Below are 26,430 nucleotides of genomic sequence, written 5' to 3'. Positions count from 1 at the left end.
CCGCGCCTGCGACCCGCGGGAGGCTGCCGGGGCGCGGCGGCGCTGCCTCGCTGACTGCGGCGCGGGGTTGGCGTTTCGGAAGGAGGAGGAAGAGGAGGGAGCTGGGAAGAGCTGTGCGGCGCGCAGCGGCCCGGGCGGGGGTGGGTCGGTGCATGCGGCGCGGGGCGCACGCAGCAGCCTGCGGGACGCGGCCGGACCGGGGATCGCCGCTCGCCGCGGGCGCCGGGCGCCGCCGCGGGGCCGGAGCCGCCGCCTGCCGCTGCCGCTGCGCTGCGCGGGGGCCGGGGCTCGGCGCCGCCGGCCGGGCGCACACGTGCGCGGCTCTCGGTGCCCGCCCGCGCCGCCGCGGGGGCTGAGCGCCGCCGGGCGCAGGGCGGTGCCGCTGCCGCTGCCCTCCGGGAGCCGTCGGGCGCCGCGGGCGCACGGCGGGGCTCAGCGCCGCGCCGGCACCCTCTCTCTGCCGGCTGCGGCAGCGCCCTGTGATACCCATCACTGCGCCTTCTCGTCCTCCTTTTTTTTTTGGTTTTTTTCCTCCCCCCCTCTCTCCTCCCCCCCCTTCAGATTTTTGTTTTACAGCGCGCTGAGAGCAGCCTCTCTGCCATTTACTTGTTTTGCAGGTTTGTTGTATCTTTTTGGGGGCTTTTTTCCTCCTCCTTTTGTACTGTCCGGTTCATTCCGCTCCCGAATTTTTATCTAGTTGTAGCAACTTTTTTTTTCTTTTTCTCTTTTTTTTTTTTTTTCTTATTAGTGGTGTTTTTTTTCACTAGCGCCTCCCGTGCGTTTTCCGATTGCGAGCCGCTCTCGCAGCCGAGTTTTTAAGAGCATTTTGTCTGCAGATCTCCCCTTTGTTTGCACAGATCCCCTTTTTATTTTTTAAATTTTTTTTCTCGTTGTCGTTCGTTGTTAAAGTCACTTTTTTTTTGGGGGCGGGGGCGCTGTATTTAAACACTTAAAATGCACTGCTATCTCCTGAGCGTGCTCCTCACCGTGGATCTGGCCACCGTGGCTCTCAGCCTGTCTACCTGCAGCACCCTCGACATGGATCAGTTTATGCGCAAGAGGATCGAGGCAATCCGGGGGCAGATCTTGAGCAAACTGAAGCTCACTAGCCCCCCGGACGAGTACCCCGAGCCCGAGGAGGTGCCCCCGGAGGTCATCTCCATCTACAACAGCACCAGGGACCTGCTGCAGGAAAAAGCCAACCACAGAGCCGCCACTTGCGAGAGGGAGAGGAGCGACGAGGAGTATTATGCCAAAGAAGTTTACAAAATAGACATGCAGCCTTTTTACCCCGAAAGTAAGTCCTCTGTGTTTGTGCATGCGTGCGTAATTTCGCCCCCGAGGCTTAGCGGCGCTCAGAACCTTTAAATAGCACCCCCCAAGCATCGTGCTCTGCCTTCTTTGCTCGGCTCGCTTGTCATCCTCAGCAGTCGCTTAGGTAGAGGCTTCTAGGGTTTAATTTAGGTGACGGGGTACCCATGACTGGGTGGGTATGTCCTGGGGGATCACCTGTTGCCCCAGACTCGCGAGGTTTCCTGACCCCTCTGAAGTCACCCAGGGATTCCTGAGGGTGCCTGTGCTGCCAGCCCCACGTACCTGAGCAGCGTTCCCCCTCCCGGGATCCCACTCCCTCCCCAGCGCCGGGTGTAGCTCCCCGGCAGCCCCGTGTACAGCCTCCAGAAACAGCCAATATCTTTCCACTGCTCTTGTTTCCCTTGGAGTGTCTGGAACGGGCAGGTTTCCATCTCTCCTTAACTGAAAAGAAAAGGAGGTCTTAAAAAAAAAAAAAAGTTGCCAGCTCGTCTTGTCTGTGTCCCTTTAGAACTCCGTCCCGCAGACTGCTGTTCGCATAGGTGCTCAGAGAGGACAGAGACGTCCTCCCTGCTCTTCCCACTTTAACTAACCTCCCCTTTCGGTTCGTGGGCACCTCTCATTTCAGGTACAGAAAAACTTTTCCCCTCTGGGTAGCTTCGGTTCTTGGAACCTGTCTCAGACGGTCTACCTCTTGCTGTTTTTAACCACCTTCTGGTGATCCATGCCACGTTTTGCACAAAAAAAAAAAAAAAAAAAAAGAAAAAAAGGGGTACAAATGCTCTGTGCTGACCAAATCCACTTAGAGTGATTAATAATCATAATGACGTGCCTTTTTGTTTTGGTAGTGAAGCTTAAGTGCATAGAAAAAAAAAAGAAAGAAAAAGCACCGTACTGCCTTAAAAGAATCTAAATCATCATCATACCGAGGAAAGTGAAATACCAGAAGCAGAAAATAACTTCACCGTTCACACAACCAAACCCTAGTCCCTAGTCATTTCATTTAGCTTGCTTCCCTCCCCCACCACTTGATGCCCTATATACTTGCTGTCTGTTTCTCAAAAGCACATAGCTCTTGCTTAAATAGATAATTCAGCCATCTTGGTAACTTTATCCTAGAGTTTCTAATTGCATTTTCCCCTTATTTATTTTTAGTTTAGCAAGTTGTAGCTTTGGGGCTTGTTCTGTCTTGCATGGGATAGTCTAGGATGCCAGCCAAGGTATCTGAGCCCCACGCTCCGTGCAGCTGCCTCCCTTTCTTCCTTTAGTCTTAAATGACAACATCAGGTACAGGACATCCTGGCAGTCAGAGCCATTTTATTATTGTAATTATGGCACCATCCTTAATAGCCATGATAAATACACTCCACCCTTGTTTTACCCTTGGGGAAGAAATACTTTATTTTTTAAAAAAAACCCCGCATGTTTGGAGCCAAGTGGGTATGAACAGAGCAGTTCAGTATAATTCATAGCCATAGCAAGAACACAGAAGTCATGCTTGTTTTCCATGTTGATGTACTGTATTATTTTGCTGGTGGTTTTGGTAAAAGTCAGCACTTCCTTTTGAGATCTATTAGATCATACCCAGGGCAGAGGAGCACCTATGGGCAAAGGTTGGGAAGACCTCTAGCAGTGCCTTGGTTTGGGGAGTTGGCCCTGTAGCAGAGAGTCTCTGAGAATTGTAAAGTGCATCTATCCTGAGCACATCTGTCCTCCTTGCTTCATCAGACTGCAGAGAGCCAATAGTCCAAAATGCAGCTGCATACTTCCCAGAAAATTAAAATATCTGTGGTGTGTGACTTGGATGGTATTGGCAAAAGAGGATCTATTTTTAAAACGTTGTCAGGGGCCAGGTTTGGTCTGAAGTATCGATAGAGGCTTTGGAGGAGCGAAGGAGATTGCAGGTATCTACCAACAGAGTGCATCAGACGTTTGGGATCCGAGGGCCAGCTCGCAGCACATCCAGCACTACTGTGCGAGGCTGTCGCTAACATCAGAGTAAGTAGGTTAACTGTTTTTCCACTGCTCTCTAGTTATGCTGGATGGAGCAAACCTTTCCAAAAAAGACAGTAAGGAAGAAATCACTCCACCATATTTTAAAGGAAGAAATTGAAAGCGCAGCTCTGGCGACCACAGGCACTTTCTCCTAGGCTTTTCAGAGTGGATTTTTTTTAACTCTGCAGTGTCTGCTGCGTTGGAGAGTGGTAGGAGGGAAAAGGGGATCAGTGTGAATGCACTGGAGGTCAAAAGCTGCTGGAAGGCAGGCATGGGAAAGATCAGTGGTTCAGTTTTCACCACAAGTTGTTAATGTTCAGAAACTGACTACAACCCAAGTATTACAAATATGCTCTAATTATACTCATAGTCAGCAATATATCACTACAGATCGCTGATAGGTCTTCATGGAGCATTTTGTAAAGTTCAGACTAAATATTTTTAGCAATGAGGAGATTTAAAAGGAAAACTATAAGAGATACTGTATATACCCTAAGGCATATTTTGTCTTAAATATTATCCTTGGCCAACTGTACTGTATAAATACAGTAAATATGAATAGAACTGGCAAGATGCCAATCTCCTGGGATGAATTTTAGTCAAGAAGGTATTTATGGGATATAAATAATACTGTGTCAACATTTAAAGAAGGGATCTGATTAGTTTTGAAATTATTCATATTAATCTTTTCACATGCTGTTAATTTAAGGCTCAAACTAAAGTTGTGCTAAGGTTTACTGATAGTGTGCACTGAGGAATTAAGGGGGCATCTGGCTTGAGAGTCCACTTGAGGTTAAGGACACATTGAGATATCGGTGAAATTCAGTGAGTCAGGGACTGCATGACCCAAAAGCAACAGATGCGAAAGATGTGTCAGAAAAAATACTACAAAGACATTTGGAAGAAACAGAAAGCTTTTGTCTGTCAAACATGCCTTGTGCTCAGGACAGTATGCATCTGTGTGAGTCTGAATCTCTCCTAAGTCCAGAATTTGAGGTTTTTTAGAGGAATTTAAAGAGGAAGGCTGGTTATGGTGTTCTCTGAGCATGACATCACAGACTTCTTGGGAGTTTTGTGCCTAGGCAAAGTTACTGGAGAAAATGCTTAAAACTGGTTACTGTGAATGCTGGATCACATTAGAAGCTTATTACTTACCAGTTGTTCCTTGGGCCTGGTATCTAGGGCCTGATACTTAAGCTAGGTGATGACTGCCATTGCACTGAGACCAAACAGAAATTAAATGCCAACACAATTACGGATTGTGAATTGTTATGCTAATGAACAACAGGCATACTTGAGAAAAACAGGCAACACTAGTATTTGGAGGCAAACGCCCATTCTGTCTGTCTTCATTCAAAGCAATTTTTACTACAGTCAGTGAACTGGTTTCCAGTGATAGCTTAAGGCCAATGCAGGTAAATTTTTAAGTTTTCTGCGTTCTTGAAGATAGGTTTATAAGTACTCATTAGCCTAAGAAAACACAGTTCTGGGTTTGGGCCTGTTTTTTCATGAGTTTTAAGCTAACTTAGTGTGAAGGAGCCTCTATGGGTTCCATCCTGCCCTGGTGGTTAGGATTAGTCTTCTCAGGAGCTATGTCCCATGAATATTGCTTTACATAGGCCATCCTTCTGCTGAATATTTGCCCCATGAAAGACAACATTATAAGCTGACAGGGCACAATGACATGCTTCTGCTTTATCAACAAGGACTCAATTTACCAGCAGTTACACGTATGTGGGTTCCTTGTCTTCAGGGTACCAGAACAGCTCCTGCAGACGGCTCCCAGCACCGACTGCATCATTACCACAATGTTAACAGCTCACCTGTGTTTGCGTTTAGCACAACACAGAGTCTAACCTGACAGGCTTTCCTGTGTTATTAATTATATTGAAACAGACTCAGAAGGAACAACTTATTTTAAAACTTTCTAGCTATGCTGGACCTATGGTTGTGCTCTGGAGCATCTCTTGGAGGAGGAGGTGTTTGCCAGGCAGAGTCTCTGCATTACAGACAGCACCTGAAGCAATGTGAAGGCTTTCCCAAGGAGGGATGTGAGGGGAAGAGTTCCTTATTCCATAAGGAATGACACTTAACGCAATCTTTGTAGGTGGAAAACCCCAGGAAATTGCAAATGGCTTTAGAAAGGCACGGGGTAATTTTCTAGACAGTAGTCCTCTACATACTGAGAGGGATAATAAAATAACATGCTCTGGTGCACTAATGAAGGGCAGCACCACATGTGCTTCCTGCCTGGCTTCTGAATCACCAGCCACTTTTACTGTAAGCAGGGTGCCAAGCTGGGAAGCAGGGGGGAAGGTCCAAGAGGCAGTCTGGAGTGATACATGGTCCTTGAGTTCCTTCTAGAGGATGAAGCCTACAGAAAAGCTGATAATATGAAATATAGTATATGAAAATACCCATGACCCTGCTCTTTAATACTGCATGGTCAGATGACCTACAAGACAGGGCTATATTCCCAAGTCCTTTCCATAACCCTCCTGGCATTTCTCTCTTGTGTCTGTTTGAAAGAGGCACGTTTCACTGTAGTTTGGTGAGCGAGAAGATTTGACAGAATCTTGGAATCATTTAGTTTGTAAAAGACATTTTATGTCATCTGAGTACAAGTGTTAACTTATCACTGTGAAGTTCACCACTCAGCTTTGTCCCTATGTGCCACAGCTATACTTTTAAATACCTCCAGGGATGGTGACTCAACCACTTTCTGGGCAGCCTGTTCCCATGCTTAAGAGCCCTTTTGGTGAATATGCAGCAGTGCCCCTGCTGCTCCCCACCCTCCAGCCATTGACAGCGTGAATGTTTTATAGTCCCAGAGACCTTTTTGGAAATGCACCTTTGCATCCTGGAAAAAGAGGTGCATTCTGGAAATGCACCTCTTCTTCTCATGGCTGGAGATGTGCAGGGAGTGTCCAGAGCTTGTGCTGCTCTTGCTGGCTGTACTTTGCAGGACTAGTGTGAGTAGGTGATTGAGTGAGGAAAGCGGAGCATAATCTTCATTAGATACTGGTTTTAGCCTTGCTCCTCTTTTGTGCTCTGCATGAGATCTGTAGTGGCCATCAGGATGGCTGTGCTACTTTGAAGTTACTACTTCCAGCATTTTGCTGTCAGCTTGAGATTCCTGTCTGCACCAGCACTGAGGAAAAGGATGAATGTGAGAACTGGCTGTCATTCTCAGTGAGCTTCTTCAGCACAGCCCTGAAACACGCATGGAGCTTCACACACATGAACAGGCTCATTAGCATTAAAGCTCTGTGTATGCCTAATTAGCTCCTGAGTTGGGGCCCAATTTATGTTGCACTTGCAGGGATGAACAAAGCCAGACAGTTTAAATCCCTCTCACTGTGTTGAAATCTGCCATTGGGGCATGGGAGCCCTGTGAAAAGGAAATGCTTTACAGCATGTTTTAGAGAGGACAGAAGAAACTCTTCAGTGATCCTGAAGAAGGCTGGCCCTGTTGGGCAGCTGCTTCCTTTGCCTTTGCACTGATGTGCTAGACTGCTCCTGTATTATGGATAAAGAGAGGAACCCCAGGGTATGGTGACAAAACGAGTCATGAGTGAAGATACACAAACGTTTTTGTTCCTGTTGTGAAACCACATGCAGCAAGTTTTCAAGCAGGCAGCTTTTAGCTTGAGGATGATTCGCTCCCCAGGTATTATTTAATGTAATAATGTGTTACGGATGTTTCTGCTGGTTTGTTTAGATTCAAAGGATTGGCTTGGTCGTTTGTTTAGGGAAAGTTTGCACCCTGCCTTCCACCACAGGCTGTTGCTTGCTTTCCCTACAGTCTGTGCTGTGGATAGTCAGTGCCTAGCTCCAGCATCACTCTCAGTTGGCTTCCTGTAGTAGTCAATCTGAAGCAGCAATGTTTCTTCTTAAAACATCTCCCCTGTGCTTGTCCTTGCTGTCTGTGCCGTGTTAAGTGATTGCAGCTGGGCACCCGACTGCACAGAACATACAGCTGCAAGGTATAGAGGAGAAACGGAAAAATTTGTCTGTAACAAGACAATAAAATGTTGGGGGAAAAAAGCCTTAGTGTCAAGAGTTGTATTTTATCTCCTTCCAGTGTGACCAGTGGTGTTTGGATTTATGAATTACTCATGAGGCTGTTCACTGCTGTGGTTCTCTTAGCTTGAATGGCACAGGACTGGCTTTGCAGAAATGAAGTGCTAGACCTGGCTTTGTTAGACCTGTCTGGTCTGAACAGTTTTTTACATGTTTTTGGTGCTATGCAAGTCGGTCCCCAGTAGAAAAGTTGCTTCTTTGGATAAAAGAGCATTCTTTCAAACAACCAGGTTTTCCAAAGGGAACATGGCAGTTCATGCCACTGGGAAAGCTTCTGGCTCCTTGTGTTGGAGATTCTGTTGGATAGGTTAAGGCAGCTGTGCAGAGAGACTTCTCACTCACTGTGAGCAGAGAGGCTCTGCTGAAATTCATCTTGTGTTGTTTGGGCTCTTTGGCATCCATGTTTGGTTTCAGGAGATGCTGAACCTCACAGGCACCCCTGCAGCAGATTTGTGGCAGAGAATGTGGAGAGGATCTTCAGAACATCTCTCCCTTGTTCAGGCTTTAGTTTGGACAGTGACTGAGAAGTGCTTCTCATTTCATGTGTAATGCTCATTGACATATTCAGGTTCTTCATTGTAGAACTGAGCTTTTCCCCTCTGAATCCCCCTTAGGGAGGGAGCCTCTTTTTGTTGTTCTATAATACTTAGTACAGCATGGTGCTGACTTCAGGTTATTAAAAATAACTGTATAAATTATAAAACATAAGTTAACCTCATAGCTGACCCTGCTTTGAGCTGGAGGTTGGACTTCCAACATGAATTAACCTGTAATCCTTGTAATACTACATTTTAATACAAGGAAAACAATGCATTGTATTTCAGCTTCCACAGGGTGGTCTTGATTCAAGTGTCACCACATTTCTAAAGATATGCTGTTTTCTGCCAGTCTTGGATTTGTCCCTCTGCTGTAGCTTTCTTGCATCAAAATGTTCCTGTTCTTCTCTCCTTCTGAACACACTTTTATTTTGTTTTTCTTGCTTGAATGTTGCTTTTCAAATAAGCATGGTAAGTTGCATAAAAATAGACTACTGTATTGGACTTCAGCAAAAGCTGTGGCATAGTTTTAGGCAAACTGAGGAGGGGCGGGGAAGGAAAATGTTGTGATACTGACCTTTCACTTTGCTTGTTTGGCTCCTTCCCATCGTATCTAACCCACACTGCACTGACAAATACCGCATCTGTCTTGACAGGCAAGTTCACAAATAACCATTCATTCATAACTTGGAGCTGCTGTAAGACTCCTTATGGATTGCTTAATCTGACAGTTGTGCATTTGAGCAGAGACTTTGAAGCAGAGACTTTGCAGAATGCCCATGAGTTCAGTCTGACTTCGTGAGAGCTCGGAGGGAGGTCTCGCGTGAAAGAGGATACTGTGCTCGGGGTGCGTTGCGTGTGTGCATGCGTGCACACGCGCGCGTGCATACATTTTACAGTATTGAAACATCTGTTGTTGCCAAATCCCAAATTGGAATGTTCTGGGAAAGATAATTTAATTTTTAGCTTCTGGATTCATTTCAGTGATGGTAATTTCAACACTTCCTGGGGAGAGTCTATCAGTGGTTATGTGCATCAAATGCAGCAGTAAATCTGTCATTCTTTCCATTTCAGTTTTTCAGGCTTACAACTTCGTTATTTTTCCCTGTTTGGCCGGTGTTAGTATCCAATGTTTTCCCTGGCTTCATCTCTTTTAAACCCCTGCTTTGAATTTTAAAAGGCAAGCTAAGCCTGTTGAAGTTCCTTCTCTTACTTGTTTTTGTTTACTTACAGCATTTGCAATTCAGCAGCTAACTCAGCTGAAACAGTGATGGTAATATATCTTTACCATAGTGATGATTGAAAGATAGGAATCAGAACATGTTGGTTTTCATTCCTTGGGGTGGAAAAAAAAAAACAATCCACAAAATCCCCCAACCCTGTGGGTGAACTTTGTAATCACAAGGCTGAAAAACTAATAGGTGTAAGCAGCACTGACTCTTTTGAAGTGGTCAGAAAGCACCTCACAATCACTTATTTGATGAAGGCTTCTGCAAAATAATACTTATTAATCCTGAGCCTGCAGTTGTGTTTACAGCTGATCTCCAGTATCCCAGATTGAGAGAGCAGTCCTTGCTTATTTGTGTGGGCATTGTCCAGTATGTATAAAATTATTTCTTTTGGGCTTTGGGCAAACAGTCATAAAGATCTCTAGGGCTGCCAAGATGCACACTTGAAAGAACACCTGCAAAACTTTACATCTTCCAAACAGCATTTAAAAACAATGCTGCAAATTCAGCCTCTTCTGATGCAGCAGTGGGTTGAATCAGAGCCTTGGGCAGGCTGCTGCTCCTTGTCCCGTCTCTGCTTGGTCTCATGGGTGGCCCGGACTAGCAAAGCTGAGAGACATCTCTGCTCCCCCTGACTATGGAAGGGCCGCTCTGCCCTTTGCATCATAGTTCCTGGCCTTTGTGCTTGGAGGCTTTGGTGCAGGAATTGATCCAGCTGACTGGAGAATAGTTAAGCAGAGCACTTAATGAATGCCTAGTAAACAAGATTTATGGATGCCAAGGTTCAGGTCCACTGGCAGTTCATTTCTGCCTTCAAATGCCTGTAGGAGATATAACGGATATATGCCTTCAGGGAAAGATAAATGATACATTGTACTCTCCAACATGATAGGACATTGTAAATAGTCTGGAGATGTGTTGGATCTCTGCAGATCATTGATGTTCTCATTGTCGCCCAATCTCCAAGAGATCCAACCCAGTTTTCTTGGCTGTTGCAGTTGGCTCTGGGCCTCCCTGGCAGAGCGAGGGCTTGTATGTCTTGTGCCAATCACTGCTTTATGCTCAGATTTTTCTTGATGCACGTTTTGGAAGTGAAGTAGCCACATTTCAACACTGAGGTTTGCTGAAAGATGTCTGTAGGTTTTGCTTGTTGTGCTCATTGCGTTTTTATCCAGCCCACGATGGCAGAGTATTGCAGCAGACACACATCTCTAGGTCTGTGAGGGGGGAGCAAGTTCCAGCTTTCTTGAAGATCAATCTGCTGTTCTGATCTGGTGGTGTGATAGGAACTGAGAGCCTCCCTGCCAGGGTATACAGTGTGCAAAGCAAGGGAGCTAAGTGAGCAGCTTTGGCCCAGTTTGGATGGGCTCAGAACAGATTGTTGGGGGCCTGACCTTTCTCTCCCTCTTTGAATCTGGATTCCCCCGTTCCAGCTTGCATTTCTCCCTGATGCTAGGAGCCATGTATTTGGAACTTTAACATTCCCCTTGCTAATCAGTGAAGAAAAGAGCCCCAAAAGAATCTAGTAAAAGAGGTACATATGAAGGTGGCCATAGTCTGAGTTACAACAGTATCAAGTGTCTGAAGGAATTTGCCGCCTTCCAAGCTGCAGTCCCATTATTTACCACACTGTATTGGGAAACATAATTTTCTCTGGTTGGAAGTGTATTTGTTGAGGTGGAGTCTGGAAAGGAATCTGCCTCATGCACACTTGGCACCACTGGGCCAACTATACATGATACAGTCAAACCTTTCCATTTCTCTGCTGTTTGAGAGTATGTTCCCTAGATTAAGGGCCCTGGTCCAAAGCCTGCTGGAAGTCTTTCCACTGGCTGCAGAAGTCTTTTGTCAGGTATTAAGTGTCATTCCTTTGTTTCAGGGAGTTGCCACATCTCCAATATATATTGGGGTGTATAACTGTAATATGGTGCTTTGCCCTTTATTGAGCTTCCACTGGAGACATTCTTCTGCATAAGGCCCTGAAAAACAAAGACCACGTTTGAAAATAAACACCTTAGTTAGCCTTATTGATGGACTACATTTGTTGGCAGATGTCATCTGGGATCAGCATATGGCGGCAATATGGCAAGAACTGCAGAATGCAGAGAAGGAGGAATGAGTTAAAGTCCTGTACTTCTTAGGTATTCCACATCTTCCCTGGTCTAAAATAAATGACCATCTGACTGCAAAGGTCTTGGCAAATAAACATGCCATAATATATCTTTATCATCCTCCCTACAGCGAGTTTTTGTCTAGAAGTTCATCACTCCACATCCAGAGGCTTCTTAGACACATGTGCAAAATCAGACCTCAGCGCCCAGAGCAGGGAAGAATCTAAAGGCTTTGACTAAGAATGTGGCAAATCTCTGTGCAGTGGACTGTAGAGAAAGGTCAGGGCTAAGCCAACAAGATGTTTTTATGTTATCAATAAAATCTTAGAAGTCAGTTCTGCATGGAGTGGGAGCCAGGAGGACTATTTCTGAAAGTCAGTTTGCTACATGATATATTCTGAGTTTACAAGCTGGAAAGTCACGAAGTTTGGGAACAGGAGCTGTGCTTAGAGCATGAAGGTGCATGTGGTTTTACATAAAGCCTCTCTGACTTGATGTGTCTCTAAGCTCACAAAATAATGAGTTAACTTCTGAGATACATTTTTTTGCATGGATGAAGAGCTGGAGCAATTTAATTTGAGTCAGTAAAGTCACTCCACATTTTTTCCTGTGATGTTGAAACTGAATTCTGTGCAGCGATTGTTTAGGCAAGAAGAACAGTCATTGTGGCCAGGGCTTTAAGCAGCACCAAAAGGAGTGGTTTCTTTGTAGCCTTGGAGAATACAATACCAGTCTTTTGTTCAGATGAAGACTGAGGCAGTTAAATCTGCTTTGCTGATAAGAAATGTCCTGAATGCTGTTTGGTATCATATTTGTACTAGTACTGTACACTTCTCAAAGCCTGAAAGGACTCAACATCCAGGATAGGTTGTTGGGCTTTTGTGTGTTTCATTTTTTGCAAAAAAGCAAAGCAAAAAGCTTGGTTTGTATTTTATCTATGTGGTACTTCCTGTGTCCTGGTGGGATGAGATTTCATTTGATTCAGGATATGAAACCAAGTGTTTTGGTTCTTGTTTAATATAAGGCAATATTTTAATTTTGCGGGATATAAAGTACCTTAATTTAAGTACAGCCAGACCTCCAGACAGCTTTCTAATTGAGCCTGTATGTTGTCTGCCAACTGAAGGAGATGCTCATGTCAGCAAGAATGAGATGTTCTTCTCAGGGTGTAATGCTTTCAGGTCTGTTCACACTCATTGCTAATCCACAGTTGGTATCGTACTTCAGAAAGGATGAGGCTAATACTGCTCTAGGAAGCTTTGAGTTAAGATAGAATGGACAGGTTAAAAAATCTGGAGGCCGTCATTATGGTCTTCTGACCTCTCTACCTGCATATTCCAGGCCAATGAGTTTTGAATTAATTCATTTTTGAAAGAGAGTTCACAGCACACTTGTAAATTATTCTATTGATTACTTACAGGGACTAAAAATGGGTATCTTTGTGGTTTAAGTTGTTTAGCTTCAAGTTCTAGCATTTGAATCTGGTTTAAACCTTCACTTGCTATTTTGAAGACCCATTGTCAGATCTGTGTGCTTTCTATAGGTACCCAGAAAAAATTGAAGTTTTGGAGAAGGGAACAGATGTGGCTGAGAGTAAGCAGGCATGGCTGCTGGAAGACCCTGCAATAAGCAGCCAGGAGCTTGGCACGGGCTGCTTTATCCAATTTCAGGTGTCTTTCAGATCTGTAGACTGTGATCAAGCCACATCTCTTTAAAGTTAACTGTGTTGTATGTAATCCATGAGATATTTCCTAGCCTTTTCAGTTATTCTCATGGCTCCCCTCTAAAACTCCTCTGCTTTGTTCATGTTCTGCTGAGACTGTGGACAACAGTATTGGACACAGTATTTCAGGAGTGGCTGTGCCATTATCAAGTTACATGCATGTTGCAAATTCCTTTAATTCAATACTACACAGTTCATGCAGCTAACTTTGGCAGTAACTTTACCAGGAGCTCTGTAAGAAGAAGTTAAAATTCATGCTTGGGTAATTATCCACCAGGGTCTCTCCCAAGTTCTTTTCAGAGGTGCTGACTATCAGATGGAGTCTCCTACTTTGTAAGTATGGTCCACTTTCTCTGTCCTACAGCTGTATTCCCATACTGAAAAACATGGACATCTTGATAATTCAGGATTCAAGTCACTCTATTTTAGTGCATCTTCTTCATTATTTAACACATCCATATCATTGTTGAATCTGCAGTTGATTAGTAATGGTTTGGTTTCCTTCCTGATGATGGATAAAAATATTAGATAGTAGAGTACAGTAAAATGGGACCTTTGTAGATGCTTTCCTCTCAATAATGGTTTGCTGTCTACCATTGTATTTGAAGTCTCATAAAAACACAAGGCTTTGATTAATTTACTGCCTGGCCCTGTTTGTGTCCTGTTGTTCCTGTTTTCCTAATGAAGCCATTATGTAGCACCAGCTTAAATGTCTTGCAGCTGCCCAAGTACATTATATCAAAACAGTTGTTTTACCTACCCGTGTCACTCACTGTTGCAGCTTGAATTTCTGCTAGTAAAGTCCAGGGAAAAGACCAAAAAGGGCCTTTGCATAATACCCACAGATGTTTAATTCAGCCACACAGTGAGATGTTCAGGTCCCAGACACCCACACACCCAGAGGGTCCTGCTCTCTCCCTCGGGCCCCCCAGGGCTGACCTTGGTCTCCAGGCAGTACAAAGGTGAGGCCCAAGCAGGGAAAAGGGAGGCAGTGGCTCAGGAGCACCTGTGTTCAGGCATAGGAACAGGGGAAGGAGCCAGCAGGGTGTAACTTAAGAGAAGCTCCTCCAGGGCTCCCACAACTCACTAAGGTACAGACCAGTGGGATCTCTTTGCCTGAGCTGCTATGGATTATCCTCCCTATCTCATTCATTGTGGGAATGAGAATGAGTTCTTCTGAGCTCATTCTCATTCCCACAATTCACATATTTTTTCTGGGATCAGTATAAGGCTGACTGTGTAAGTGCAATATCACGGGTTGCCTGTCTAGGATTGTGTATGAACAATTATGTTCTGACTCAAATCTTTAAGGTAGTTTTTGGTGTTTAGGATTTATTGAAAGCTAGTTTTAATAATTTCCATTCTTTCCTGGACAGCTCTTTAAAAAGTCCTTATGCAAGTTATCCAGTCTTACTTGTTTTACAATGTTGTTTTAAGACCTTCTAAGTTGCTGCTGGAATTAAAAAAAAAATCTGTTCATCTTATACTTGCCTAGCTTTTGTATCTACAGAAGTATATTTCATATTTCTGTGCTTCAATAGGTTTTATGTAATGGAGGAATATCACTGTTAAGCTTCCTTAGTACTAAAGTAAATTTCATGTCCAAGTTTCTTGGCCATGGAGCTGCTCTTCCCATTTGTTTTTTCATGTCATGCAGTTATCTGCAGTTCTTGTTTTCTGATGTTGCAGTAGTTCTCAGCAGCTATTAGTTTTAGTTTTAGGTTTTTTGGTAATACATAGTTGCATTTTTTAATTTTATCTTCTTAGGGAGGTATTCTTATGGTTTTACTATGGTTCACAGACAGTTTTCTAGCCTGAGAGGTCTTAGTTGATTGTGTATCATTTCTACTTGTCCAGCAAGCTAAGTGTCAGTCCATTTTCCTGTCCTGCTTTCTCTTTAAACACTTCTGTCCACTTGATACAGTTCATCATTGTATCATCTTTGTATGAGTGTATCCTTCATAGTACTAAGCCCATATGTTCAGTTCTCCCAAAATCAGGGACTTCCTGATTTTGTGCAGAACACGAAGTACTGTCTTCTACCTGAGCTTTGAATCTTGCCGGTCAAGCACCAGTACTTATGTCTGGCTCTTTGAAGTTGCTCAGTTGTTGAAGTGCCAGTGATCTAAAATCAGGGTTCTGTAGAGACCAGCTCATCAGAAAGTCACCGTATTTCCTCAGGAGCCAGGTGTAAAGATGTGGTGTGGCAGAGTTTGGTGGCACAAGGACAGGTGCCACCCACCGCTCCAGACTGCAGGGTGGGTGGGGATGGGTTATCCGGGGCTTGTACCATTGGCAGCTCTTCCACTGAGAAGTAAGGGGCCAGACATTCCAGCTGTGAGGTTAGTTCTCTTGCCAGAAACCATAATTTTGGAAGGCAAATAATATTTTTGGGTTTTTTTTTTTCATGTTCAATAGCACAAGACATGGGAGACCTCCAAGTCACTGACTCAGTTGGTGACTCCATGAGCAAAGTAGTTAGTGGATGTGTTCTTCCTACCCCACCCAGAGGTCTGAGCCCTTAACCTATAAAGAAATTTCACTTGTACTAAAAATAGTGTAGAGGGCATAATGGATCATAAGTCATCCTAGTAATTGCTACTTAGTAAATGACCTTGGCATTTGCTCCTTATCTGTACTTAAATAATAGGAGTTGATATGCTCATTAGCACTGAATTGGAGCTAACTCTAGTAAGTATCTTCATGGAGCAATCCGGGTAGTTTCTTTTTTTTACAAGTTACTGTGCCAAAGAGAGTGACCAGTTCCTCTGCATTAATCCTCTCCGAGTTAGCCATGATTCCATGGTAGCAGGATTTGTGGCTGGCTGAACATGAAGCTCTGCAGATGGGTTTTCCCCGGTTTTGTTGTACTGTTCTGTCCTGTCTGTGCTACAACTTCTAATCCTTCCACGTCCATCTCTATAGCTGTTTCTGGGCTCTGTGAGCAGACACATTTCCCATGGAGTAAATGATGCATTTTAGGGATCTTCAGAAGTGGCCTGGGAGCTTCCTGGGCCAGCTGCAGTGAAGAAGCAGAAGAAGGAGTTGAAAGCTGAGCACCTTTGCATGGACAGACAGGTGTGTGTTCCCTGCTTGCAGGCAGCCAGTGGCACTTCTAGTGGCTGCAGAGATTTCGTGAGAGAGGCTTAAAATCTCTGTGCTTTTCTGTTCCTGATTTGCACTGCAGAAGGGTGTAAATAATTTTAATTGTAATTACTGTTACAAAGCAGGAAGGATTGAACAATTTTAATGTGGTTTAAAACTTTCACTTCCCTCTGTCTCTAGCATTCATCTGTTGTCTGCTGTCTTTATCTTAATCATTTAAAGATGTGTTGCCTGTGCTTTGAGTCTGTGAATCTTGACTTCTCTGCAATGAAAAAAAACCCCAACGTAGTTTTTCTTTGCTTTTCCTTCTTCATGATACTTTTACTTCTTGTAAGTAAAAAAATTCTTTTTCTTTTTTTTCTTTTTTTTTTTTTCTCCGCAGAGTAAAAGGGTTGGACAATCCAATCTGCTTTTCTTGAAAATAACTTGCTTTCATTTCCTCCTGCAGCCAGGGAATAGTTTGGAAAGGCTGTTCCCTGGACCCTTGGCCGAGCAGGAGAAGGCAGCCAGCTGTGCTGCTTGCCAGGGGAACAGGAGCGCTTCCTGGCAGAGGTGGGGTGAGAGGAATGGAGCCTGTGCCGTGGGACTTGCTTTCATCTCCTCCACTCTCTGCAGACACTCCTGAAGTTTCCTGACCACTCTTAAATCTTCCAGTTAGAATAGCTAACTAGTGAGGCCCACTTGTATAGAAAAAAAAGTTATAAAGGGAGAAAATGCAACTTGCTCTTAGAAACAGCAATAGATTAAAAATACTAATAAGGAAGATGGGTGCTCCCACTTGTCTGGTCACCATCACTGTTCACCTGGTGTGAGTGTCCTTTTTGTATAATCATCCACATACATTTCTTCTGTTAAAAACAAGTATGTTTTATCCTATTCCATTTTATTTAGCATAGATAGGTTTGGATGTGCTGGAATGTTCTGATTCCTATTTATTTTCTTTTCCAAATTTCTTGGTATGTTTGGATTTGTGGGTTTGCTTTTGGGGGCAATGAGTGTTGCAGAGTACCACAGCCCTGTTGCTGAGGTGAAGTCTTGTGCAGGAGTGCATTGCATTCTGGCTTTGGACTCCTGCAGACAAGTTGCTGTCAGCAACACTGCAAATGCTTTACTTCTTAGAGTGTTCTCTGAAGTGAAATGTTGCAGGTTTCCTGGTAAAATCTAATTAAACTTAATTCCTTGGTCTTCATTGCTCGGGCCTTTATCAGAAATACACAAGCAAGAAGGCTTCTTTTTTAAGCCTCTGGGAAAAAGTTTGGAAGTATCTATCCCCTTTTATGGTTTCATCATAGACATGTTTCAGAAGAGGTCCCAGTGTGAAAATGACTCCCATGGAGAAGCCTTTCTTTTATTTGCCTCCAAGACTGACTTGCCTAAATCTGTAACTGTTTGCTTGCCTTCTTCCTAAGGCACTTCACTGCTACCTGGAGATGCCATGGACCCTCATGCCACCTTTTTAAGTGATACATTCCTCTATATCTGTACTAGTTCAGCTTTTACTATGAACCTTAAGTGAAGTCAGCAAACAGTGAGAGATTCATGGTTTTGCTTGAAGTCTGACCTACCAGTGGTGACAAAGCTCCTCACCTGAGGAGTTGATTCTGCACTTGCACCAAAAGTGATGGGAAATCTTTAAGGTGTACGAAACCTCAGTGTCATGGGGAAGCTTTGCTCATGCACCCACGTGTTTTCAAAGGTGGAAGAAACAATTTGTTTGAGGTTTTTTTTTTATTTGCTTTTGTGAAAGTCTGGTAATGGTGAGGTGAGCTTTACAACTTCTAGTTCGGATTGTTGCAGTTTGTGATCCTGCAGTTGGATGCAGAAACTGCTGATGGCTGACTTGACAAAAAGCAGCCAGTGCCACCAAGAGCAAATATATCTCGTGTGCTGTGCAAATGGCATTTGCTCCACCAAAATCTTTCTGTTTAAAATTTGTGTCCCTGACTGGAATTTGGAAACCCCATGAGGTCTTGGGATCCTTCTGCCTTAGAGATTTTGTTACAAATACAAAAATACTATCTTACTTTCAGCATTATGAAGCAGCAGTTGTGTTTTTGGGTATTGACACCTAAGCAGGTGGGCATGAGCACTCTTAGTTCAGGGGCATTGGCAGATGCTCTATGTTGTTTGTAACCTTTTCATTGCTTTTGACGAGGAGCTTTAAACTTTTATTGATGCCACCAAAGGGAAGAAATCTACATGAAAGCAGTCTTGTTCTTCTGTGCCGGAAAAAGTGAAAAATAGAGAAAGAAGTTCACTATGGATGTTACTTTTTTTCCCTTTGGTGTTATTGAGAGGTGCTAAGTAAAACATCTATGGGTAGGAAGGGTGCAGCTGGGGAGGCTGTAACTGCCCATGTTTAGTGAGTCAGGGCTCTCCACAGCTCCTGTAACAGAGATCCTTTTCTTTGCTCCCATTCTGGTTCTTCTGGTGCATCAGCCAACTTTCACCCCATATTGCAGCTGCTGACAGAGAGGTTTTCTGATGTGTGGAGCCAAGGGCCAACCACAATTTGTCCATTTATTTACAGGGATCATTTCACTCCTCTAGAAGCGCAGCCAAGTATTTCTTGATAGAAACATGCTGCATCCATCTAACAACACTATCCAATTGAGGCAAAGTGGAGAATGCTGTAATACTTGTATTACAGTAGTTCCTGAAGTCCCAGTGAGAGATCAGGGCCCTGGTGCGTGAGACACTGTTAATCTCACAGTGCTTTTCCCAGCTCTACAGACCTTCCCATTTAAGCTGACAAGTCAGATAATGATGCTCTGCGGTATTATCAATTACGCTGCAAAAGGCATGCGTGCTTGAAACCAGAGATTTTCATGTGATCTTAAATATTTCTTCATGTGAGAGTGTTCATCATCTCATACAGATTGCTTATCTAGGAAGTGATCGCACATGAGAAATGGAGAGACTTCATGTGTTCATTCACTGCTACTGGTCATTTTTTTGTTTTGGTTTGGAGTTGGCTTTTTTTTCAGAGCCAGACATTAATCTTGGCCTTACAGCCCCAATAACTATTATTTCTCATCAGCAGCATGGTGAGTCTGAAAAGAGAAATTAGAGTCATGAGGATATTTTCCCAGAAGATTACAGCAGTTATAATGGAGGTCAAACTTTTGGCTTCAGCTATTGGACTGTTTCACTTTAAACTTGAAATGCATATCAATGAAAGGAGCAAGTTCAAAGTTTAGCATGAAATAATGCCAAAGACTAAGGAGAAAAAAAAGCATGTCACAGTAATTTTACAAAAATTCTCCATCACTCTTCGCACTGAATATAACTTTTCAAGCAATATAACAAGGAATCGCAAGATAATGAATCATCAGTGGAGGAAAGTGTCATGCAGCATAGCGTCCTAGTTTGGGGAATTCACAATCAGGGAATAGAGTATCAGTTATAATTATTTACTGCGTTGTTTTAAGCACAAACTTGGTTTTAATACCAGAGAGAATTTACTCATTATACTTACATTATTATACATGTCAAGTATCCTGGTATAAATTCCTCTAACAGAAGGCTTATCTCTTTAACTTAAGGAGCTGCTATGATTTATTAGTTAGTTCTAGGATAGTTGCAGCAGGCTTCCAAGTGCATTACCCAGGAAACAGAATGCTTCGAAGAAACATTGTTAAATTTTTTAGTTAGTTGGTCTCTGTGTGTGTAATTGGTATCCTGTAAAAATCATTCCCACGGGAAGGGTTTTAGAAGCCTGCCACTCACTCTGGATGCAGTGGGAGCTTTCTGTGCAAGGCCCTTGTTGTCTAATGGTTTTCATGGTGCCTAGAGCTAACCTTCCGTGCCGCAGCTCAGACCTATTCAGGATTTGTCCCTCATGAACATGGAAAATGGATCATCCCCCTGCTTTCTGTGACAGCTGTTTAGGTAGCTGGGGGCTGTGTTTATGTAACACCCTAAGTCGTCTCTTTTTGGCTGAGCAGCCCAACTCATTAGTCCGTGTTTGATAGCTCAGTAGTAATCTCATTCCTCTGCATCACCCAGGTGGGTAGAGCTTCTATTTTAACCAGGAACCACTGATAACTGCTGGCTCAGGGCAGTTTCCCAGTCCTACAGCCTACCTACGGTCTGTTTGTGTCTAGACCCCATTTCCCTCATTTGCTAACAGGCTTGTCAGTGTCCAAACTTACTGAAGTCAAGATAAATGTCATCTGTGGTTTCTCCTCTAGTTGTAAAGTTTGTTATCCAGTCCTGAAGGCACTTCAGGTTGTTTGGACACTAATTGCTTCTGACAAGGCCATGTGAGCAGTTATTCAACTCCTTGTTTTCTTCCAGGTGCTAACAAATTGTTTGTTTGAATATTTTTCCACTCCCGTTCTGTCTTTAATTTCTCACTACCCCTTATTTCCCTCACCTCCCCTTTTATTTTATTTCTTTTATTAGATAGCATAGATTGCTCCATTCCAATCTTCTAGTGCTTGACGCTGTATTTAAAATTATCTTTTCCTAATTGTAAGAGTAGTGTGGCAGGTATTTGCAGAAGGTTAGGTAACTGTAGAAAAATGTGCAGGTGTCCGTAGTCCCTTGCACGCAAGGCTGTGCACTAGAGCTGCATTGCTTGTATAAGAAAGGTAGAAAAAAGAAGGATTGAATGTGTGTATCAGAGAGACCATGCATGGATCTCTGCCTCTGATCATGGTCTGGGGTTTTTTTGCCCTGTGCTGTGACCCTGATTCATCAGCTGGTCTTTTAGTTGGTTTGTTGCCTGCCATGTACTTGGAGAAGCAAAAGAAAGTTTGGGAATCCTGTTGAAATATATTGTGAACAGCCAACTGAGTTGCTGGTTGTACGTTAAAGTCAGCAACTGAGTTGCTGGTTGTATGTTAAAGTCACTTGTCAAATTTGAACAGTGTCACGATCATACCTATTTTTGTTTTCCAAACCAACCTGAGAAATGATGAGTAGTATCTGTAGTATGTGCAGTAGTATTCTGTAGTATCTTTTACTCAAGTGCCTACAGGAGGCTATCAGTTGAGAAGAATAGAGCTCAGCTGTGACTCTCCTCATCTCACATTATTATTAACTCCTTTTTTTAGATGGAATTAGGGTTTGATGCCCTTTCAAAAAAATGGAAGCTATGAAAAGAATGGAGAAAACAACTTCCAAGCATTTTTTCTTTGGCCTCTCTTTTAAAATAACTGAATGAATTAAGAAGTAACTTTTTCTTACTCTTTTCAAGAAATCAAAATAAGGCTGTATCATCTTTCTGACTCAGTGTACAATGTTGGCAAGGTTTGCTATCCCAGACATAAAATTGATATTTACGAGAAAAATAATTTTCTACATTCTTTGGGCTTTTGTTCTTTGGGTAGGGACTACTCAAGTTTCATGCTAGCACAGTACTCTGCCCTGGTCTCCAGGACAGTGGTATTTCATCTCTTCTAATTAACAGAGATTTTCAAGCATTATTTTTTTCCAGTGGCCTGTACTTGATGCCATGGATTATGTTACTTTTGCACGAGTTTATCCTTTTTTACATTTCCTCTCTCCTTTTTGCTTCAAGTCTCAGTGGCTCCCTTGCTGTATCCAGGTGCCCTTCCCTCCACCCTTGGGGTAGCTGGCAAGGAAGAAGGAGGCATTATGTATTTGCAGTGCTTTAGGCAAGTGGTGCCACAGATTAACTGGTGATGTGGTTTATCATACGTAGGTGCTATTCACCTAATCCTTAGATTAGCACTTTCATAACTTATTTCCAAAATGAACTATTCAGTCTTTGTTTCCTTTCATTACACCCTGGAGCTATTGGACCTCCTTGCTTAGCTCTGACTTCTCTCCATTTTGACTCTGTCCTACTGGAAAGAGATGTGCGGTACTAAAAGGAAATATTTTGTGTGTGTGTGTGATCCCAGTTAATTTCTGTAGTAACAGACCTTACTTTTCCTTTCAGTCTGAGAGCACATTACTTTTGCTGCAGTGATGCCCTGAGAGCTTGTTTATCTGCAGTACACCATCAACCCTTGTCTTGACATGTCCTTTCAGTTGAATAATTTTTTAAGTTTTTTTTTGCAGTGATTTTAATATTTATGATTATTTTGTGCATTCTAGTAATACTTTTGTTTATGTAAAATAACCTATTGTGTAAATTTGAAAATGGCAAAAAACTGGTTATTGTTGCTTGATGTGACTGTTGGGTGGTTAGCTGGTGTCCCGTACTTCTCATTTGTATCTGTGATCCTCAAGTGCTGGTAGTACCTGTGTATCAAGAGTACAGAGCCAGGACAAAGGTGTCACCTCATTATTGATGTAATTTATGTGCATTTTGAAGACAAATTCCTTCTGAAGTTTCACCTCTGAAATGTGGAGCTTTTTCTTTTGTTAGAGAGTCAGCCTTGGATTGAGGAGAGCTAGAATAGTCCTGAAGCATTCTATGTTTTGTATAGATAGGTGTGATATTTCACTGTCACCTGTTCTTTTGTATCAGTGTTGAGGACAACTCTGCCTCCAGAGTATGCAACCAGTACTTCAGACAAAACACCCAACTCAATAGCAAACTCTTCCGACAGTTCCCTGTTTCACAGCTATTTTCCAGGGCTTGTTCCCTCTGAATATGATCCTTAAACTTAAGTATCATATGTAATTTGTGTCAGTGTCATATGTCTGGAGCAGTAAAGACTTATTTCTGGAGCCCTGCTTCTGCACAGGTCAGCTGAGTAACCTGTGCAGTCCCACCAGTAGGAAGTATGACTAATAATGCATGTAGAGCAGAAAATTTAAAACTTGCATGGTTTTCATGCTCCTTTGAACTAAAGTGTTTTCAAATCGTTCTTTAGCTTATTCCAAGAAGCTGCTGAGGCATTCCTAGTCTGTTTTGATCCTTAAGAAATGCAGACGCTGACCCTGTAGTTGTTATCCGTATTCATTATCGCAGTCATGGTGTTGTATGATGCAATTTGTGGAGCTCTTTCACTGAATGTGATCTCTGTCTGGAGTCTGCGTTAGTTTTGGATTCTTCTGAATCATAAATGGTCAGAACATCTTTTTCTAATATTTAGTTGGATGTAATTTTGTTAGTCTGAAACATATTCTTTTATATTTTTTGTTTCTTCGTGTGCATATAAGTGTGTCTGTTTGTATGCACGCCTCTTTCTCTAGAGAGTTTTGCCTCAAACATTTATGCGCGCCCAAAAGAGCAGAAACTAAAGTTGCTTGCCAATGTAAAGCAAATTTTGGGGGGTATTACCATAACAATCTAAAAGAAAATAGGTGCAACTTCAGGTGGAGGGAGAGAGTTGAATAAATTGAGCAAAACCTGTCGTTAAAATAGGAGGCAATAAGCAATCTGTTGTTGAGCTGGCGTGTAGTTCCGTTGTCCTGGTGGTACCTGCTGGAGGTGTGTGTCCCTGCCCCTGTCACTCTGGTACCTCAGGTGCCCAGCTCTCCTGCACCACAGTTCTGTTATCATGGGGTCTCCTCCAGGGTGTGAGAAAGCTCACCAAGGACAAAGGAATCAGGAACTCCTTCGTGGTGATGCCTGTCCAAAAGCCAGTTCTCTGCAGATGGATCTCAGGCAGGTGGCGGCACTCGGAATGATTGATATTTGTAGTATTTCGGGGAAAGACGTTTATCTTGCCCTTTGGAAAATCCAACTGGATCAATCTGGCTGTTTTATTTGGACACAGGAAAGCCAGTCTAGCCTTGTAACCTGAACACTCACAGACAAGAATAGCACAGACAAGAGCTGAGTGCCCACTATGATACGAACTTCTGCCATTTCCTTGTGTGTTAACCTGTCACAAGGAGGAGCCACGCTATAAAATGACATTTTCGTGTCTGTAATGCCCTGCATTACCTTGTGCAATGCAAAAAGAGAGTCCATACCTGCAGCAGCCATTGCAGTGAACCATACCCCTTCTCCTTATTCCCAACTCTCCCATTTTTCTTTCATCTCAGACACTAGAAGGTTAAAGTATAAAAACTGCATATATTGTAACAAAAAAAACCTTAATCCTTTTTCAATCTGTATGTGATTTTACTCCAGACAAGGCAACTTTCCAGATTTACATAAACTAACATTTGAAATGGGATGGTTTTAAGACTTAGAAAACTGTCTAGGACACCTTACTATGTTAACTTGAAATTATTCAGGAAAAAAAAATTCTTTTTTTCATCTCTTTTTTTTCCTTCTTTTTTGTTTCCTTTTTTTTCTTGCTTTTCTGGCAATACATTTTTTAAATTTTTAAGATTTTTTTTTAATTGTATCACTGTTCAGGAGTGATATGGGGGGGCTCTCATGTGCTCAGAAAGGCCATTGTTTACTCAGTCTTCCTGTGCTTGGACCAGTAGAAACTGGAGGCCAAAGTTAAGATCAGACTGGAAAGAGGTGGGTTTCCTTAAAAAGTAGACTGTTGGAATAAAACATTTTTAGTCATAAGTACCTAGAACGTTTCCAGCATTGGATTAAAAAAAAGATCAAGTTGGAACAAGAGGGTCTGAGAACCTGTGGTCTTCCATTGTACACCTTGCTACTAGTCAGAAGTTCTTGCATAAACATCTGTGATGAATATTGGTGTCTTTTCAGATTCATTTTGTTTGTTTCTGTTTCAAATTTTGAGAGGCATTTTGGCCCAAGGCTTCTGAGAATTAGGTTAGCAAGGCATAACCTTGTAAATTAGTCAAGTTATACCATTCAGAGCTTGTACCTGTTGGGTTGGCGAGCCATTGCATTCCCATGGGAGAAAAGCTGGGAATGCTATCTCTTTCTAACTTGTGCTGACACAAAGCATCTAATACATACAGTAAATTAGTAGAAGCAAATGTTAAATTCAGAAGAGCTCTTCCAGCCTTAGAGGGTCTTACAGTTCTGAACAGAGCACTTGGAAGTTAGCATTAGTTAAGACTGAGTCTGTATGGACACAGCCCTAGGTTAGAAGGTGAGAAATGCTTAGATTTTATCCATGCCAATATGTGCTACATGGTGCCAATCAATAAGGCTTGATTATAAGGAGGATTGTGACTTAGTTGTTGTTTTGTGACTGTTCTTATACTTAAATAGCAACTGACTCTCAGTGCTATTCTGTAAACTCAGTTACAGAATGACAGAAGTTTGCCCATGTTGGTCCTTGCTGTTGTGCAGTTCATGTGACAGGCAAAGATCCTGTAGGACAAAGCATGAGACCCCAGCCATTATCTTCTTTCTCTTTTCCGTAATTTGTGAATGATGATAACAAAAATGTAAGTATATATTCCAGATGGAAAGGTCTCTTTGAGACGCTGCTCTTTTCAGGGACTCCAAAAAGGCATCTAGCATTCTTATCTTCGCTTAGTGGCATTTCTTAGAGGGCATTTCTCTTAACTTGGTTTTGTTTTTTAAGAGGTTTGTACAGTCATGGGAAGCAATATCTTTATTTGAATTGAATAAGGCCAGTCAAATACTGTTTGGCACTAGGCAACAAGGTATGTATGAGACTCCAAGAAGAGACTCTGCTGAGCTCTAGATGCTTCACATTCCAGACCTGTTACCTTGCAAGTGTAATATTTACTGAGCTTCATTTCAGCTGGAGATGAAGAGCAGCAAGCCTGTGAAGGAGAATGGCCTTAGGGGGATTTTAGGCTTATAGAAGAAAAGCTTGACTGAACTGGTACAGTGTGCTAAATTCTCCCTAGGTAATTGACTTACGTGAAGATGTGTAAAGAGCAGTCACTCATGGGCAGTTTGTCCATGCTAAAATCAACATGTAAAAGGAAAACAAGGAAGGAAGGAAGGAAAAAGGAAAGGCTTACTTTAGCTGTGAATGAAAGGCACCAAGCTTTTGTGTTTGCAAATATGAATGGATTCTTCAAAAGGCACAAGAGTGGTTCCAACACGTCTGCTCCTCTGCATGTTTTGATTGATTCCCAGATGACTTTATCAATTCAGATGACCTCTGTAGAGGGGGTCGTGGTCCATGGTTCAATTGGTGCTTGAAATCTTGTTTAGAAACAGAGTTAGTAAATGAGCAAAGCTGAAAAACTGGAAGTCATAGACGTTTTTAATGGGTGCAAATCATAAAATCCAAAGCCTGAGTATAAGTGAGGAAGCTTTGCAAAATCACTCTGATATTGCATGTTGCAGTCCCACAGGAGTGCTGCTGGAGAATTATTTCAGACTTTTGTCTACCAAGCTAAGTATCAAGGAGAAATTGGATCTAGTTCACTTGGACTTTATTGGATTATGCCTTCATGGTATTGTAGCTGAAAAAAAAAAGGCTGTGATTCCAAATATGGTGTCTAACAATTGTACAAATTCCTTAATCCTGTTTTCCATTCATTTATGTAGTAATTAAAACCATAAACCTGGAAACTATTTTCACAGGCAACTTTCATTTGCAGAGACC

General features: G+C 42.8%; 1 protein-coding gene across 2 annotated transcripts in view; it reads left to right on the top strand.

Annotated features, from left to right (window-relative positions):
- The first annotated feature begins 788 nt into the window (after window positions 1-788).
- TGFB2 (transforming growth factor beta 2) overlaps window positions 789-26,430 on the top strand; it is a 60,508-nt gene continuing 34,866 nt past the window's right edge. For both annotated transcript variants that reach the window (XM_066546410.1, XM_066546411.1), the window contains exon 1: window positions 789-1,297. In XM_066546410.1, the coding sequence (XP_066402507.1) occupies window positions 955-1,297 (343 nt within the window). In that variant the 5' untranslated portion in view covers window positions 789-954. The remainder of the gene's footprint in view (window positions 1,298-26,430) is intronic.

The sequence above is a fragment of the Molothrus aeneus genome, chromosome 3 (genome assembly GCF_037042795.1).
Source record: "Molothrus aeneus isolate 106 chromosome 3, BPBGC_Maene_1.0, whole genome shotgun sequence".
Classification (NCBI taxonomy): domain Eukaryota; kingdom Metazoa; phylum Chordata; class Aves; order Passeriformes; family Icteridae; genus Molothrus; species Molothrus aeneus.
Note: the sequence above shows the minus strand (reverse complement) of the source record. Positions and strands in the feature narration are given on the sequence as shown.